General features: G+C 44.1%; 1 protein-coding gene across 1 annotated transcript in view; it reads right to left on the bottom strand.

Annotated features, from left to right (window-relative positions):
• Positions 1–760: 760 nt before the first annotated feature.
• The window catches only part of LOC135217546 (ankyrin repeat and SOCS box protein 12-like), a 123041-nt gene continuing 109605 nt past the window's right edge, over positions 761–14196 (bottom strand). The window contains exon 6 of the mRNA XM_064253514.1: positions 761–820. Within this exon, the coding sequence (XP_064109584.1) occupies positions 761–820 (60 nt within the window). The remainder of the gene's footprint in view (positions 821–14196) is intronic.

The following is a 14196-nucleotide window of genomic DNA, read 5'->3' as shown; positions in this document are numbered from 1 at the left end:
ATGCTTTTGGAGGAATTTAGTAGGAAAGATGTTCATCTCACGTCAGTGGGTCACAAAGGACTTAAGTAGCTCAGTACAGGACAGAGTTGGAGTAGTGTGCCTTGAGACTTGAAAGAGGAATGTACTGCCCCTCTAAATCCCATAATGTTTTTTTATCTATTCGCTCATGAATATACCTAGGATTGCTGTTGGTTTTAATTCTTATCTTTTATGATTGTATATCAGCTATAATTGTAATTTTGCAAAGAAACGTGAGAAAAAACATATATATCTCACAAAAAGGTACTTCATCTCCCCCTCTCAGTAAATCTCGTAAATATTTTACAATAAAGGCTGTCCCTGGTTTTTGGCGGGCTTTCCATTCCCGGGGGGTTGTGCCGATAAGCGAAAACTGCCATTGACCGTAACTTGGCTATTTATGGTGCCATAATGGGACTTAGGTTGTCGATAACCAGTTATTGGTACCATAAGCACCATGATGGCACCTCTGTTAGGTGTGTTTTGGCACCATAACTCTATTATTGGCACCTTATGGTGTCAATAACCGGAACTTGGCCCATTATGGCGCTAGACAAGCCCCATAAAACTGTATCGCCGATAACCGAGTCAGCCGATAACCAGGGACTGCAAGTAAACATACTCAAAATTTGACAATGATTTTAGTTCTTATCTTTTATTGTGTGAACTGTAATTATGATTTTACAAACTAGAATAAATAATCAGAAAGAAACATGTGCAAGTTGGTAAAATTAGCATATTTTTAAGTGTCTCTTGGAAAAGAGGCCATACTCATGGGTTTTAAATATTCATTTTCAACTTCCTGTTGAAGGGACAGAAAAATGCTTAGAATTGTTTTCTTACACGTAGTGCATTTGCGTATCTTCCTCTTTCCACTGATGTGTTTTTTGTTAAACTGGCCAACCTTTAAGTTTGCCCATTCTGGGGGTAAGGATTAACAGTGTAGTCCCTTACTCATCTTTTTACCTCAGATTATTTAATGAGTGAATAAATATGAATAAATATGAACATTCTTTTGACTTTATCATTAGGTTTTATAGTATTTGTTGTTTAAATGAAGTACATTTTTGCTATATCATTTCTGATTTTGTAACTGAAGCTTACTCCGTAATTATACTAGCGCATTTTATTTCCAAAAAAATATTGTGGTTCATAATTAAAGTTTACTTCATTGAAAATTTACTGTTATATAAAGGTGCTTTTTTAAATCCAACTTTTTTAATTTTGAAGAAAAATGTGTTTTGGAACTATGCCTCATTAACCCCCTAAAGGACCTATTTTTTTTCATGTAATGTGTCAAAACGATTCCCATTATTTTATATAATTAATTGAAAATATAATTTGTTTAAACACAATACTTCTTAATTTCATCATAAAATTATGGTTATTGTATGTAAATTAGTGATTTTTAGAAACTCAATTTGAGACCTTATTATGGTCATTAACGAGTTATCTCGTACAAATTATACCTATTTTGGCCTATCACGAGATATCTCGTATGCTTAGTTTTAGTAATTTTGAAAATAGGCATTGACTAAAAAGCAAAAGAAAAGAAGAAATAGACCAAAGAGATTCTCAAAGTCACCACTGGAGAGCTAGTTATTGTATGTACTTGGCATAAAAGAAAAAAATGATGCTTGATGTATCGCAAAACGATCAAGCCTAACAAAAGACACGATATCAGCGTAATAAATCAATAATATAACATATAAACAGTCTAAGATGACAAATAAAAGAACCAAACTTACCAAAAAAAACAGGTGAAAAGAAGATATAAAAGAAAAGAAAGAGCTCTCAAGATCACCGGTTACTTGAAGTATCACAAAATAATCAAGGAATTAGCTAACAAAAGACAACAGCTATGTAATAAATCAATAATAAATAAACATAATAAAACAGTTTAGGATGACAAATAAAACAACCAAACTTACCTAAAAACAGGTGAAAAGAAGCAAAAACATAAGTAAACAGTCGACCAGGATGACCATCAAAGTGCTACTGGTGACACGTAGTCAACACGAAAATACAAAAAAGTCATTCTCAATAACTCATGAATTCCAGCAGCAAGTACCACTGCCAAGTGCATGGCGTAGATTGAGATATTTCAAATAAGCCTTAAAACAACACTGTGGATCACGAGACATCTCATATTATTCCTATATGTATTACTATTTAACTTTTTTTACAAGATATCTCATGGTAAGACCAAAATTTTTAGAACACTGATCCCAAGATATCTTAGGTTCGTCTAGTAGGGGTAAGGGGTTAGGCAACTAATGGCAGTAAGAATGTTGACAGTATCCAGATCCACTGATGATTTTGAGAATTTAAACATTACATGAACTAGTATGTAAATGATGCATTATCATAATGTTCATATTCTGTAATACAATAGTATGTATTATGATTACAATATACATGTAGTATAATTGGATACACTAAGTAGAATATTTATTACAATTATCTTGGTTTAATTTAATACAGCTACCATGTGAATTTTGCAAATTGATACTTCCACAATTTTTTTTAGTTTTTAGAGCATTTGGTGTCTAAAATTATGTTTTGTACATGCAACTTCCCCGGCAGATATATACTTAGCTTATGTCTCTGACGTCCGACAAAAAATTCGAATTTCGCGGCACATGCTGCAGGTAGGTCAGGTGATCTACCCCCTGCGCTGGGTGGCAGGAATAGGAACCATTCCCGTTCTAGAACCAGATTTTCTCTGTCGCGGTAGTGTCAACATATGTTGTTGCTACCTCCTGACTTGATTTTCGTTTTTCATCGCCATCGATCTTCTGGGCTGTCTTTTGCAGGGAAGTACTGGGTCTTTGGTTCGGCATACTCTTTTATTAACTTTTTAATGAATTTGGCTTCGAAAATTTCGAAGAATATATGAAAGTGTAACTACCGAAATTTTCGGTAGACACTCACATAGTTTGCAAGAAAGTGAAATATTAATTTTTGTACATGAACTTCCCTGACAGATATATACTTAGCTATAGTCTCCGACGTTCCCGACAGAATTTCAAATCTCGCGGCACACGCGACAGGTAGGTCAGGTGGTCTACCTTACCCCCGCCGCTGGGTGGCGGATGTACGAACCACTCCCGTAAGCTTGTCAGATTTTTCTCTGTCGCGGGAACGATAACAACTGTTGTCGGTTCCTCTCGATAGTTTTTCGATTCTCGCTTGCCTGGAGTTAATTTGGACTTCTTTTGGTGTGACGTATTCGCTTTGTTTGGCTTGGCATACGCTGATTGTGGACCGGTTTTTGATTTTGAGTTTGATTTTCTTTAACGATGTCTGATCTAGATTCGGTAGTTAAAACTTCGGTTTTGTTTAGGGTTTGCGTGAATGAAGGATGTAAGGTGAGGTTGCCGAAAGCTTCGGTAGACCCCCACAAGGTTTGCATGAAATGCAGGGGGAATGAATGTTCTTTTTGCTAACCTTGTAGTGAATGTAAGGGATTGAATGAAGAAGAATATAAGGCTCTCTCTTCTTACGTTAGGAAGTTGAACGTGATAGAGTGCGTAAGGCTTCCTCTAGAAGTTCTAGTAGATCTAGAATGAGTGAGTTGGATGTGGATCCTAATACTAACGTAGAATTAGAACCTTCTTCCCAAGTTGCAGCCCCTGCTCCCCGCACCGAAGCCGAAGATTCGCCTTCGGAGGCGGCAGCTCTGAGAGCCACGATTCGTTCTATGGATCAGAAGATTCGTCAGTTGGAAGGTAAGGAGAGTGTTAGTGATCAGTGCAGTGTCCCCAGTGTTGTGGAGGGTGCGTCTGACCGGCTCCTTAGTGCCTCTAGGCCTAGACCTCTTCCAGACTCCCAGTTCCAGTGGAGTAGGAATAGTCCGACAAAGCCGCAAGAGGGCTAGGGAGAACCCCCACCGGTCAGGCGTCCCCTCGGCAGATCCTGAAGTACGCTCCCAGGCTGCCTCGGATCGCTACAAGAAGGAGCTACTACGCCAATGCTTCTCCTCTTCGTCGTCTCCCTCTCCGAAAAGAGGTTGGAACTCCCCGGATGCGTCGCGCCCGTTGAAGAGGGCTTGGAAGGCTCCCTGCAGTCTTTGGCTTCTAGTCCGGAGGTGTTTCCCGGAAGAATCGTCGGTGGAGGCGAAGAAACACAAGAAATCCTGTGATCGTTCTTCTTCTCGCGCTCCGTGCTCGGCGCCTGCTTCCGAGGAAGAACAGCAAGATTCGCCTACGAGAGTACTCGCGGGACTTCAAGCTCAGATCACGGCGCTAGCAGACTCTCTAGCAGTTTAGATCACGTAGGAAAAGAAGGACGTTTTCTCTTCCGATCAAGAAGAATCTAGGGGGGGTACGCCGCTCTTCAGAGGAGTCGTTCTCCTCGTTTTAGGCGTTCTCCTTCATATGGGGAGGTTTCGTATGAAGGTAGGGGCTCGCGTGAGCGCCCTCGCTCGCCTGGCTCTCTTTCGACTTCAAGGCGCCAAACATCGGTAGGACGCTCTATGGAGAAAGAAGTTTTTTCTCCAGATTGGATTCCCGCTTCCGGTAAGCGCACTGCACCTGCTCATCACGCTATTTCTTCAACTCCCTCGCGTGAGACTTCTCCTCAGCAGCCTCAAGATTCTAGAAGGCGCCCTTATGCAAGTAGGCGTTCTTCGTCCAGATGTCACTCTCCTCGAGTGTCGGATCGTGACTTCTCTCCTGACAGGCATCAAGAGTCTGGTAGGAGTCGGGTGCATGATAGACGGCCTGCTGTTAGCCGCTCCCCGCAAGGTAGGCGCCAAGAGCCTACTGCACATCGATCTCCTAGTAGGCGCTCGTCCTCTTTTAAGGCGTCATACTCCTGATTATTCTCCTCGGGGCAGACAACAAGAGTCTTTCAAGCGCCCTTCTCCGTGTATGGCGCTCTCCCGCTTATAGGCGCACTTCTCCTGACCGTTTTGTCTCTTGGTAGACAACAGGAATCTCGGAAGCGCCCTTCTCCAAGTAGGCGCTCATTAGCTTTGAAGCGCCCTTCTCCTGAATGTTACCCTCTTGTTAGACGTCAAGAGTCTCGCAAGCAGCCTTCTCCTAGTAGGCACATTTCGCCTTCCAGTCGAACTTCCGTTGATCGTACGCAACTGGACAGGTATGGAGAGCCGCGCAAGCGCTCTGCTCTCAATAGGCGCTCTTCTCCTGGCAGCCGCTCTCGCCTCGGGATAGGCGCAAAGAGTATAGTAGGCGCTCGCCTCCTCGTAAGCGCCCTGTGGATATTTCCGAGGATTCTCGGAGTAGGAGCCCTACCTCTCCTTCGGCTGAGATTCCGTCTACCTCGAAGAGGGAGTCTCATCGTAGACATCCCAGATCTTCTCTTCATTCTCCAGTGGATGTGAACTCTTCTAAGAGAGGGCGTTCTCCAACCTCTCGCTCAACTCCTACTAGATCCTTCTCCTAGGATCTTCGTCACCTAAGGATCTTCCGCGCTCGCCTCGACAAGACGTCCTAGAAGGTTCGGATGAGGAACCGAACACTTCTGCTGCTGTGTCTTCTTACAAGAAGCTTACAGAGCTACTGTGCAAGTTTTTGGGGATTCCTTTCTCCTACGGCTCCTCCTTCTCCTCACTCACTTTTTTCAACGGCGAAGACAGCGAAGAGTTCTTCTTGTGTGAGGATGAAGCCAAACTCTTTCTATGAAGAAGGCACTGAGGAGTTTTGGTTCCTGGTGGATGGCTTCCAAGAAGAAGCGGGGAAAACGATGTTCGCTTTTCCTCCTTCGAAGTTTATCAGGACGCGCTGGTTTCTGGTATGAAACAGGAGAGTCCTTAGGATTGGGTCTACCGTCTTCGGCTGATTCGGATTTTTCGGCGCTGGTAGATTCGACAAGGAGAACTGCCCTTAACTCTGCTAAGACGACTTGGGCAATGAATGAATTGGATCACATGCTCAAAGGCATGTTTTAGAGTGCTAGAAGTATTTAACTTCCTTGATTGGTCGTTGGGAGTCCTAGCCAAGAAAATTGAAGTGCCAGAGTCAGTTTCGCCAGAAGATCTTATGTGTGTTTTGTCTTGTATGGACAAGTCGGTAAGAGACGGAGCGAGTGAAATCGCCTCCCTGTATGGGGCCGGGATCGTGAAGATGAGGTCGGTTTATTGTTCCTTCTTAACGAAATCTGTCTCCCATGCCCAGAGGTCTTCTTTGCTGTTTGCTCCTCTGTCTGCTCAGTTGTTTCCCTAAACATCGAGTGCAGGACATTTCAAGATCACTGTCGGCCAAAGCCACCCAGGACCTTTTGGCACAGTCGGCAAGAAAACCTCGCCCTTCCTTCCCTACCAAGGCTAAGAAGGAAAAAGCAAGTGTTCGAGAACCCTTTCGAGGGGCGTCTTCATCAAGAGCCTCTACGTTTAGAGGTCGTAGACCTTCAAGAAGGGGTAAGACTTTCGCCAAGTCTGTTAAAGCCCCCAAATAACTTGCAAGTCCTTCAAACAACGGTGGGCGCCAGACTCTTAGAGTTTGCAGAAGTCTGGGCCCAAAAAGGGGCGGATCCTTGGACCCTTTCGTCGAAAGACCTCCCTTGACGACCATCCCAAGGGAACTGACGGCCAGGTACAGAGACCCCATCATGAATCAAGCTCTCCATCTAGCAGTAGATCAGATGCTGGAGAAGGGGGCTATCGAACTAGTGACAGACCATCATTCATCGGGCTTCTACAACCGCCTTTTCCTAGTTCCGAAGTCCTCAGGGGGATGGAGACCGGTGTTGGATGTAAGCGCCCTGAACTTCTTCGTAGAAAAGAAGAAGTTCACGATGGAAACGCCTTCATCAGTGCTGGCAGCACTTCGTCCAGGGGACTGGATGGTTTCCTTGGATTTACAGGACGCTTACTTCCACGTACCGATCCATCCTTCCTCGAGGAAGTTTCTCAGATTCATGATGGGGGGGAAAATTTTTCAGTTCAGGGCTCTGTGTTTCGGCCTCTCGACGGCCCCTCAAGTGTTCACGGGGAATTTTGAGGAATTTGGCTCAATGGCTTCATTTGAAAGGGGTGAGGATATCCATGTACCTCGACGATTGGCTAATAAGGGCCAATTCAGAAGATCGTTGTTTGAAGGACTTACAAGTAACTTTAGAATTGACGAAGGCTTTGGGACTTCTCGTCATTTCAAGAAGTCGTCACTAATTCCCGAGCAAGAGTGTGTGTATCTCGGGATACAGATGAACTCTCTGAGTTTTTGGGCTTTTCCCTCGCAGGAAAGGATAGCCCGAGGATTCGAGAGAGTAACAACCTTCTTAGGGAAAGAAGTATGCACAGTGAGGGAGTGGATGAGTCTGCTGGGGACGCTCTCCTCGCTGGAGCAATTCGTTTCCCTAGGAAGGTTGCACCTGAGACCGCTCCAATTCTTTCTTCATCGGAATTGGAGTCGTCGTTCTCAGGATTTTGACGTTCTCCCTGTCGTTATCCCAGGACATCAAGAAACATCTCTTATGGTGGACAGATCCCAACCTCTTTGCGAAGGGACTGTCTCTTCAATCACAGACCCCCAAACCTGGTGTTGTTCTCCGACGCGTCGGACACGGGGTGGGGTGCAACTCTGGGAACCAGCGAAGTGTCAGGTACCTGGGTGGGGGACCAGGTAGCCTGGCACATCAACAGAAAGGAGTTGATGGCTGTGTGGTTGGCTCTGAAGGCTTTCGAGCCCAAAGTCAGAAGATCGGTAGTGCAGGTCAACGCGGACAACACTACAGCTCTGGCATATATCAGGAAACAGGGGGGATGCATTCCTTCTCCCTGTACGAGACAGCAAGAGACCTTCTTCTGTGGGCAGAAGAAAGAGGAATCAAGCTTCTCACCAGGTTCGTGCAGGGAGAAAGGAATGTAAGAGCAGATCTCCTCAGCAGGAAAGATCAGGTCCTTCCCACAGAGTGGACCCTTCATCTGGATGTATGCCAGAGCCTGTGGAAGTTATGGGGCAGGCCACACATAGACCTCTTTGCCACGTCAATGAACAAGAGGTGGATCCTTACTGCTCTCCGATATCGGATCCAGAGGCATTAGCAATAGATGCTCTTCTTCTAGACTGGAACGGACTCGACGTCTACGCGTTTCCCCCCTTCAAGATCCTGGGGCTAACCATCAAGAAGTTCGTAGAGTCCGATTCAACGAGAATGACCTTAATCGCTCCCTTTTGGCCGGCCCAAGAATGGTTCACAGAGGTATCTGGAATGGTTGGTGGACCTTCCAAGATCGCTCCCGCTAAGGAGCGATCTACTCAGACAACCCCACTTCGACAGGTACCACAAAAATCTCCTCGCTCTCAGTCTGAACTGGTTTCAGACTGTCCAAAGTTTGGTCAGAGCGAAAGGCTTTTCAGCAACAGCTGCTAAAGCAATCGCAAGAGCGAGGAGACCTTCCACTTGCGTGTATACCAGTCAAAGTGGGATGTCTTCAAGACGTTGGTGCAAGAGGAAGAACATTTCCTCTTCCAGACCTCTGTGACCCAAATTGCGGATTTCCTTATTTGTCCTCAAAGAAGAATGTCATCTGGTTGTGTCAACTATTAAGGGATACCGCAGTATGTTGGTCGGCGGTATTTCGGCATAGAGGCTTAAATATATCCGATGATAAGGACCTGCATGATCTTATTAGATCATTTGAAACCATTAAGCGTCCTCATGTAGTACCGAACTGGAATCTAGACGTAGTTCTACAATTCCTTGGATCGTCTAGATTCGAACCTCCTGGCTTAGCCTCTTTCAAGGATCTGACGAAGAAGGCTATCTTCCTTTTGGCCCTAGCTACAGCTAAGAGAGTGAGTGAGCTCCAAGCTATTGAGGGCAATGTAGGGTTTAAGGAAGATTCTATGGTGTGTTCGTTTCTTCCAAGTTTCCTTGCAAAGAATGAAAACCCATCACGCCCTTGGCCCAGGAGCTTTGAAGTTCGTAGTTTATCTTTTTCTAGTAGGGGAAGAGCCTGAAAGAACTCTTTGCCCTATGAGAATTATGAAGTATTTCCTTAAGAGGAACGGAAACAACTTAAGGCTAATCAAGATGTGCTTTGGTGCTCCGTAAAGGACCCCACTCGGCCCATGTCGAAGAATGCTCTTTCCTTTTTTCTGAGAAGCCTTATTACAGAGGCACATGTGGCCTGTAAGGAAGAACATTTTAGACTACTGAAAGTGAAAGCTCACGAGGTGAGAGCCATCGCAACTTCGCTTGCATTCAGAAAAAATATGTCTGTGCGGAACTTGATGGAGGCGACTTTTTGTTTTTAGATGCCAATCGGTTTTCGCAAACCACTACCTACGTGATGTAAAAATCACATATGATAAATGCTTCGCCTTGGGTCCTTTCGTATCGGCGGATTCGGTGCTGGGGCAGGGAGCTGAAACTTATCCTGTGTAAATTTTTTATGTTACCCTATATTTTATATTGTTGTTTTTTGGTTGTCTGAAAGAGGTTGCAGGAGGCACCTCTTTTTGTCGTAATATTAACCCTTGTTTGTATTTTGGTTAGGTGGTCTGGTGGGTTTTGGCTCCTTGCAGAGGTAGTGGTAAGGATCTGTTAGGTAAGCGGACTTGGATTCTACCACAATAGGGGATCACATATCCCAGTGGTAGATCCGAGAGTCTTTCAGCATCAGGTCACGTCCTAGCTGTAGCTCTCCAGGCAATGCAGACTCAGAGATAGTATCTATGAAGTCTTCATCCTGAAAAGGTGAGAACCAAGGTTTTTATATCCTACAACATTAGTTGTTTCCCGTCTTACCTGTATTATTGAGCTGTCTCTTACCCTCCACCAAGGTGCCAATCAGCTAAGTATATATCTGTCAGGGAAGTTTCATGTACAAAAATGATATTGTTAAACTACAATAAAGTTTTGTACATACTTCCACCTGGCAGATATATACGATTAATGGCCCACCCAGCCTCCCTCAGGAGACGGTGGAAGAGAAAAATCTGACAAGCTTACGGGAGTGGTTCGTACATCCCAGCCACCCAGCGGCGGGTAAGGTAGACCACCTGACCTACCTGTCGCGTGTGCCGCGAGATTTGAAATTCTGTCGGGAACGTCGGAGACTATAGCTAAGTATATATCTGCCAGGTAAGTATGTACAAAACTTTATTGTATTCTAACAATATCATATTTATTCATTAATACGTGTAATAAGTGTTAGAATTGATTGAGGAAATATACTGACTTCCTACTTTAGGGAGTCAGTAAAGCATGTAACTAGATACGTTTCTTTTAAAAGTTTTTTGGAAACTCGTACTAACGAGCAATTAGAGTATTAACAGTACTAGTAGTGTTGCATCCTCATCACCTTACTTCGCAGAAACTTCAAATTCATAATTGCAATTTGAAGACAAGGATTGTGGCTCAAAACTGCGAGCTATTAAAAGGTAAGAAGTGATTACTAAGGGTGTTTCCCCATTGCAGTGGAGGGTGCGTTTTGTATCGGCTCTGTCTCGCTCTCAGGCCTAGGCCTCTTTCAAGCTCCCAAGCCCAGGGGAGAAGGAATGTCGAAAGCCGTAAGGAGGTTTCAGAGAATCCCCACCGGTCAGGCGTCCCCTCGGCAGGTTCTGTAGAGCGTCCCAGACTGCCAAGGATAGCCATTGAAAAGGCATCCTTAAAAAAGTGCGTCTCTTCATCTTACATCCGAAAAGACGAAGAATGTATATGTTTTGATGATCTAGCGCGTTCTCTGAAAACTAAGAGAACACTGAGCAAGAGCCAGCCAGGAACTTAGGAAGCCGCGTTCCAGCAAGCTAGCGTGAGCCACGTTCCAACAGCCAGCAGCGAGCCGCGTTCCAGAAAACAGACTAGCGCGAGCCGCGTTCCTACAACCAAACGCGAGCCGCGTTCTAGAAAATTTTTCTTGGCGCAAGGCGCCTTCAAAGAGACGAAGCGCCAGCCTGGCGCAAATTGCGCCAGAAAAACAGACGGCTAGAGCAAGGAGCCTTATAGTACAGTGGCAATCAGAACGATCCTTTCATTGAACGTTTCCGGGCAAGAGGCTCTTTCTAAAAGGGGTCTAGTAGGCGCTCGGAATATCAGGGCGCACGGGACCTTCCACGCAAGCGGAACGTTCCAGGAGCGAGTCTCCTTTCTAGCGTACGGAACATTCCAGGCGCGCGGAACTATCCAGGCGCTAGGCGCAAGGAGCCAGGCGCCAGAATATTCCAAATCTTCTTATGAGAGAGAGGTCAGTCGCGAGGCTCCTCTTTGAGTTTTTAACTTGAGCAACTTTCCCCTGGCAAAGGTGCAAGATGTCGCACAGGCGGCCGTCGCGTTTGTCAGAAGGATTCTGATACTAAGAGAAGCCATTTTTTTCATTATTCAGAAGACTCCTGTGTTTGGCAGTTCCTCTCAATGCGGACTCTCTCCTTCATTCATGCTTCTTCCTCGTTATGAAGAGGCAAGAGCTTTGGGAGTTTTTCTTATAAGAATCTCATCGACGTTTGGGTATGATGGCGGATAGGAAATATCTACTTCCTTCCGTAAACCCTACAGATGAACAGGAATTCTGTCTCTTCGGCGATTTATGAGGAAATCACGAAGATTTAAAGAGTTCCTGGATTAACTTCCTTCCTCAAGGAGATATATATACTCTTTCTTCTATCGTTCTATAACGAAAAGAACGAAGACGTAAAAACCTTTTTTGCCTTTCTCTATCTGCCTCGGCAGGGAAAGAAGGTAGTAGAGTATCTGCTGTATGAGAATACGATACGGCAAATCACACATACCGTAGATTTTTTTTTTTTACTTCTTTGCAGAGCAACTCATTACCAGTATCCTTCCAGGAATTTCCTAGAAGGACTACGCTTAAAGGGATTGTTAAGACAACACCTACTTAGCTTCTAGATTTATCGAAGTCTTGTTTCGCTTAAATATGCATTAATAAGAACTTCTTGAGTTCGATAATAATTTTTATAAGATTCCTTTATTTAATAGAGTAGCTGGCAACTCTGGAAGAGTAAGGCCAGACGGCTAACGGAGACTGCTATCGCGCCTTAGAGACAACGCAGTAACATGTAGGTGCGGTCATGAGTGGTTGGTTACATGTCTCTCTCCTGCGGGATGGAATAACTAACCGTGTCTCTCCCCTACAATTGCGGTTTTAGCCTCGATTGAGGGGATAGTTAAGCAAACATAAATAAAATATTGTCTGCCTTTTGCTAAGAAGCTTTCAATAAGAAAGATATTACAACATTTCAATGCTGTTTACCGTAGGTAACATTATTAAAGGATTCTAACGCAGCGTAACTCTATATTATATGATGCTCTCATGCTTACGAAAGCATGCTTATTAGAGTACATGCTTAGTGAGAAGATGAATAGGTAGAAAGAAGAAATTCACTTTTAAGACTACGGTATGGTCAAGTCTTATGCACAGACCGAGGTTAACTACAGAATTCCTAGTATCTTTACAAAGGTTTCCTAGGATTAATGCTGTTTTACCACATGTGACAGTATATAAACAGGATTCTAATACGGCAGAGCACGATATAATATAATTCTCTCATCCTTTCGAGAAACGCACACAACCTTTTTAGAATCGGATATTGCTCAAGAGAAGATGGGTGAGTCGGATGGGAAACATTCTCTTAGTGGCAGAAGTGTTTCCCTGAATGGACTATACTACGTATATAAAAGTTTTTTCCTACTAAGAACGGAATTAACACATGAAGGATGTCGGGTACCATAAAGGCACAGATGTTCTGGCACATAACCTTAAAAGAAACTAGAAGGAAGCGCCAGCCTGGCGCAAAGCGTCAGAAGCGCCAGCCTGGGCGCAAATTGCGCCAGAAGCGCCAGCCTGGCGCAATGCGCCAGAAGCACCATCCAAGATATTTTTCTCGTTTTAGCGAGTTATTAACCTAAGAGTCCAGTAGTGGTTGGTTTGGTGTTTGCTTCTCACCTCGTGGTCGCTGTTCGATTCTCGGCCATTCCATTGAGGAGTGAGAGATGTGGATTTCTGGTGATAGAAGTTCACTCTCGACGTGGTTCGGAAGTCACGTAAAAACACCATACAAACAAACAAACAAACCAGTAGCCTCTCGGAGGCTCGGTAACGGCAAGATTCGTTCCGGATTTCGTTACCCATTTAATCGGAAAGGGGTCGCTTACAAAGGAATGATGAAATGATTTATTTTAATCACTTAGGCCAATTCCCACGACTCTCTCATATTGCAAAGAGCATCGAGAATCTCTTTTTTCACCCCTGTTCGCGTTAACAAAAGAGACCTATTTGGGAACAGACACGGAACGTAACGATCCTTAAGAGGTTCGATGCAAGATTTTGCATGTCCGTGAGAACCTTCTCGATCGAAGATAATAACTGTTAACGTATGTCTAACATTTATTGAAAAGAGTTTTGAGAACCTGCGGAAAGTCTTCTTCATAGATCTCTTTGCAAGGTAGAAGACGAACAGGCTTCCTATAGACTGCTTCCTTTTCCTCGAACCAAGAGAGGTAGCAATATACGACATTAATTTAAAGAAGGGAATAAACTTTAGTCTTTTTTCCCCTCCCCTAGTATAAATTCTAAAGATATTAAGATAAATGGGCGTCAAAGGAAGAGAGGATGAATGCCTCATTTTGGCCTTAGAGAGGTTGGATTCACAGAAGTCACGTTCTTCTCACAGCATGTTTCGTAAGGCTTTTCCAAGAGTATCTGGATATTCTATCAGAATCTATTATAAATAGACCTGAAAAACCTCTCCACTCTGAGTCTGTCCGCGTGTAGACTGACCAGAAGTGGACATGAATGAGAGGATTTTTCAAGGTAAATGACAATAGTCACGGCTAAGACATAGAATTGCTGCAGATCGTGCTAGATGGAAATGAGGAAACTGTCCTCTTCCGATACCTCTGTGAACCACATAGCGAAGTTCTTTCTTCACTTTCAGAGGGAATGATCCTAGGTATATATCTGCTATCAAAGAACGCAGTAAAAGGCTATACTCTGTCTCTACAAGGGGGAATTAGAGATAACAGAGAGTTAAGATCTTCGGATCTTATACGATACCGCAATATGACGAGTTAGGATATCATGTACTTCGAATGGGATCTTTTTGTGGCCACAGATTCCGTGTTCCGACAAAATGGAACTGCTCCTCATCGAACTTCTTTGAGAAAAGTTTATGAAGGAATTCTTTGTTTCTCTTAGCCCTAAACGACCAAGAAGACAAGTGAATTTTTTGTGCATTGGAATCTCGCATCAGA

The sequence above is a fragment of the Macrobrachium nipponense genome, chromosome 7, assembly GCF_015104395.2.
Source record: "Macrobrachium nipponense isolate FS-2020 chromosome 7, ASM1510439v2, whole genome shotgun sequence".
NCBI lineage: Eukaryota > Metazoa > Arthropoda > Malacostraca > Decapoda > Palaemonidae > Macrobrachium > Macrobrachium nipponense.
The sequence above is the reverse complement of the archived record's forward strand: the minus strand, read 5'-3'. Positions and strand labels throughout refer to the sequence as shown.